The sequence below is a fragment of the Pecten maximus genome, unplaced genomic scaffold (assembly GCF_902652985.1).
Source record: "Pecten maximus unplaced genomic scaffold, xPecMax1.1, whole genome shotgun sequence".
In the NCBI taxonomy this organism is placed as follows: Eukaryota; Metazoa; Mollusca; class Bivalvia; order Pectinida; family Pectinidae; genus Pecten; species Pecten maximus.
Genome location: NW_022979344.1, coordinates 57,528 through 62,354, shown reverse-complemented (window position 1 = coordinate 62,354; position 4,827 = coordinate 57,528). Strand labels below are relative to the sequence as shown.

General features: G+C 37.7%; 1 protein-coding gene across 1 annotated transcript; it reads left to right on the top strand.

Annotated features, from left to right (window-relative positions):
- The first annotated feature begins 1,592 nt into the window (after nucleotides 1-1,592).
- LOC117318513 lies at nucleotides 1,593-4,202 on the top strand. Its single transcript, XM_033873491.1, has one exon. It carries the CDS (start codon nucleotides 1,677-1,679, stop codon nucleotides 3,312-3,314), a length of 1,638 nt encoding a protein of 545 aa, XP_033729382.1. The 5' UTR covers nucleotides 1,593-1,676; the 3' UTR covers nucleotides 3,315-4,202.
- Nucleotides 4,203-4,827: the final 625 nt, after the last annotated feature.

Genomic DNA, 4,827 nt, shown 5'->3' with positions numbered 1-4,827 from the left:
TAACGATACATTAAAATGTACTTGTATATAGTATATGTTATAAGTTTAATTGCGTATGTAGACTTGTTATGTGTTCATATGAATACGACCTCGCGTGAATCGTATACTTGAAATAACAGCTTTATGATATTCAGGAACATGTAAATGTCAATCGAAAACACAGTAATGTATAAATATATTGAAACATGAAATAATTTTGATATGTCTAGTTAAATCTACTTTACATAGGGCAGATAACAGAAACGAAAGCCAGAAAAATCGATTACTTCCTTGTTTATATAAGGGCGATATGCTTAAAGATATCTTTCTACACACGTCTAGGATCCGAGGGAAATTTATCGATCTAATTTGGGAGAATAAAAACTACTTTGATGTCAGAATTAACATGTTAGCAGAACAGATTAATTACATATCCTTTTGAACATAAAAGATAGTTGTTTACAAGACAAGTTGACATTATACAATGATTACCTTTTGTTGAGGTGTACACGACTATGCGAACCTCGTTAGGAGTAACTCTTGACCAGGTCCGTTTACTCTCGTGTACACCTCAACATAAGGCGATAATATAACTGTATATTGTAATATGGCCCGTGTATTTGCTGGGTTTTCATTGGCCAATTTCCTATTTACCTCACAAGGACCAGTTAGTGAGTAGACTTGTTCGTGCTAAAAATAACTCAGCTGAGAAATTCCCAATGCATTGCGGACCTGTTCGTGCTAAAAATAGCAACCGTGCTTCCCTATCATCCATATATTACAAATATCTAATTCTGTGTCCATGCATGTATTTGGTTTTAAGGATTTACGAACTAACTTCTATTTTAATCTTTATACAGGCACCAAGTCTTAGGTTTAGGCTTATAAGGAACTCTTTTTTTTACAGTTGCACCAGAAAGGACCCACCCATCCTTTTCCAGGGAATATCTTGTTAACATCCAGTAGTTACACAAGAAAAGATTCACACATTTTCTACCAGTTACATAAGAGAAGGTTTTTACAACCTTCAAAAATTGCACCAGAAAAGATCCACGCGTCATTCACATGTTACTCAAGGGAAGATCTTGACAGCCACTTATAGTTACATATTATCCATACACCATCTGCAGGAGAAGGTATTGACAACCTCCGACGATTAAAAAAGATAAGATTCACAAAGCCTCTACCAGGGAAGATCTGGGCAACCTCCATCAGTTACACTTCAAATTCACACATATCTACCATGTATTTACTTCAGAGAAGATATTGACAGCCTTCACAAGTTAAAAATATAAAATCTTCACATCCTCTACTAGGGAAGATCTGGACAACCTTCATCAGTTACACTTCAAATTCACACATATCTACCATGTTTTTACTCAAGAGAAGATATTGACAACCTTCACAAGTTAGAGATATAAATCTTCACATCCTCTTCCAGGGAAGATCTGAACAACCTCCATCAGTTTCACTTCAAATTCACACATCTTTACCATGTATTTACTTCAGAGAAGGTATTGACAACCTTCACAAGTTAGAGATATAAATCTTCACATCCTCTTCCAGGCAAGATCTTGACAACCTCCACCAGTTAAATAATACGAGATCTGTACATTTTTCACCTGTTACTCAAAAGACCTACTTATCCTCTGCCACCAGTTAACCAGCAGAAACATCAACATTATCCACTCACCACCATGGCAGCAAAATACAAGTCATTTTTCTGTGCACAATATCCCATCAGAATTAAGGGTACTTCCACATGCCCCACCCATAAAGATAACGACGTAGTTTTTCTATGCCAGGATTGCAAAATGCTGATTTGCACAACATGTTCAATAACCTCGCACAAATCACATATTGACAGTTTTCTGGAGTTATCCCGAATTAAGACACAGCATCAAAACATCCTGCAGGACTTTGTTAATGGTACGGACAACGTAAAAATTCCAAAACTCAATCAAGAAATTTCATCAACACGAACTGAACTTTCACAATGTAAACCGAAATATGGAAAACTCCGGGAAAAAATTAAAGAAGAAAACGAAAAGTGTAAGTTACAACTTGACAAAATCACAGAAGAATACACAGCAATATGTGAAAAGATGGAGCTGGCTTCCGCTGACCTCTTTCAGACGCGCATCACAAACCTGGAGGAGAGGCTGGATACTTTGAGAAAACTCTCTTCAGAGTGTAAACAGACTCTCCAGACGGGAACTGCTGTGCTGATGTATGACTCGGTATCCGAAATTCAGGAAATGGAACTAGACATTCCACAAGCGACTATCATAAATATGAGAGAGTTTACTCCGGGCCAAGACAGACAAAATCTTCTGAAGCAGGCAATGGGGAACATGGAGGTTCCAAACAACCTTTCCTTTGCAGGATTAACAACTGGCAGTCAGTCCGACCAAAATCAAGCAGTCCGACCCAAAAAGTCAACAGAGACTGATCAAGCCTCCACTGCAGCAGTCCAGTCCACATTTTTAGAATGTCCAGAGGTCGTATCCAAGTTTTCCTATCCGCAGTCAATCAAGTCAATCTGCCCTACATCTGATGGGCGTGCATGGTTCTGTGATCGATTCCCCAGCACGTTGGCCCTCATCGACAGTAGTAAACGCCAGACCATACAGAAGATAACGGGCACCAGCAGAATTGATGATATTAGTCTACACCCAACCTCAGGTCTCTTGTGGTTCTGTGGGGTAGAGAGTGAAGCTATTTTCGCAATTTCTGTTTCAAATGAACACGTTCCAATGTTCAATACATCCGAAGGTCTCCCCACGAGCCTATGTGTGACAACGCAAGGTCATATAGTAGTTGGTATAGGATGTTCGCAGGGGTACAAGGTCGAAATGTACACGATAGATGGCAGAGTGTTATACTCGGCCATGGAGCAAGGGCCAGTGCCGGGGATAGTCGTGTCAATCGCACAGTGTTCTGTCACAGGTAATATAGCTGTAGTGGGTATCAAAGACGCCGCTGGAGACAGTAGTGATTCAGAAGATCGCATGCCTCATGTCATTGTGTACGACTCAAAACTCCAGCCTTTGTTCCACTACCGGGGCGAGGGGATCCAGTCGGCCGACGGATCGGTGACACCAGACAAGTTTGACCCAGCCACAGTTGTATATGACAGCAAAGGAAATATCTTAGTTAATGAGAGGACAAGGAATACAATCGAACTGATAAGTGGAACAGGGAAGCACATTAGAACACTACTCACGAACAAAGGAACTGTGGGAGCGATCGGTATTCAGAAAGACGATGTGCTGTGGTCACACCTAAGGATAGGAAAGTGGGGAGTGAAACTTTTGAAGTACTATTGTGATTGAATGGAAGAAAGTTTGGTTGAGTGAGGAGTGAAACTTTTGAAGTACTTTGTGATTAAATGGAAAAAAAGTTTGGTTGAGTGAGGGGTGGAACTTGTTAAGTACTATTGTGATTTAATGAAAGTATCTTTGGCTGTCTTGGGAGTAAAACTTTTGAAGTACCTCTGTGATTCAATAGAAGAAACTAACGCTTGATTGAGTAGTGAAACTTCTGAAGTACTGTGATTTAAGGAGATAACTTTGGTTGAGTTCGGAATGAAGTGCCTCAGTGATTTAATGCAAGTGACTGGTTGAGCGAGGAGTGAAACTTCTGAAAATATATACGCCTGTGATTTAATATAGATAAGTTTGGCTGAGTTCATAAGGAGTGAAATTCCTGAAATACGTCTGTGATTTAATGTCAATAGCTGTGGCTGAGTTCATGAGGAGTGAAACTTCTGAAATACGTCTGTGATTTGATGAAAGGAACTTTGGTTGAATAAGGACTGAACTTAATTAATGAAGTACTTCTGTAGTTAAATGGAAATAATTTGGCTGTCTGGAGAGAGAAACCCCTTAAGTGCGTATATGATTTAATTAAACTAACTTTGGCTGAGAGAGAGTTAAATAGAAGATTCGTAGATATTTTCCCGGCAAATCAAGACATGGTCAACTGATACTTGCCCTTTTTACAAGTTTGTTCTTTAATCTTCATCAGAAGGATATTTGCAGACATAAATATATTTGTTTTTAAATGCTATTTGTACAAAGTTAAACAGAAGTACCCATTCCGCTTTGTTCACACGACTGTCGTATATTTTCTTCAGGAGAGGATTTCAAAACTGTATTTGCACAATTTTACTATGTCGCTGATCGTTTGGATTTTAATTAAAATACGTGTCTTGCTAGAAATGTACTTTTAGTATTATATTTCTGCAATCATGCTCGTGCAAGATCTACGTTCCGTCAAATGGCAACAAGTTGAAGTGACATTTTTCATTCAGTTATGTAAAACATATCCATCAAACCCCTACATAGGTCATTATGTCTATTTACACTCGAGTGACAAATGACTGTAAAATTGTTAAATACATGTAGGTTTAAGTAATTTGAGTAAAAAACAAAAACAAAAATACTGATGCCAGTTTCAGTTATGCTAGAATATAAATAGCAATTTTAATTCAAATGTGTAGTTTATAAAATGTTATGGTGGAATATTGTCTTCATTTGTTTTTGTATATATTCCAATCCCTTTAAAATGTTTTAATGTTTTAGCTAAAACCTTTAAAACCTCTTTTTTTCAGATTAGATTACAAAAATGAAAAACATGAGAAAAAAACATATAAATCTGAAATGTCATTTTCTCTTAATTCATAAAGAAAGATTTAAAGTTAAATAAACATATTAAGGAGAGACTGACTGGTTGAAATTGCGGCGTGTTGTCATTTACAAAATCGTTATCAAAGGGCCTGTTTCCAGTAATGTTAATTCTCCATAGGAGCTTGCCCCCGTATAATTTCTTATCTAGCTCAACTAC

Coding starts and splice junctions, on each gene's coding strand:
- LOC117318513 (XM_033873491.1), top strand. CDS start 1,677: ATGGCAGCAAAATACAAGTCATTTTTCTGTGCACAATATCCCATCAGA.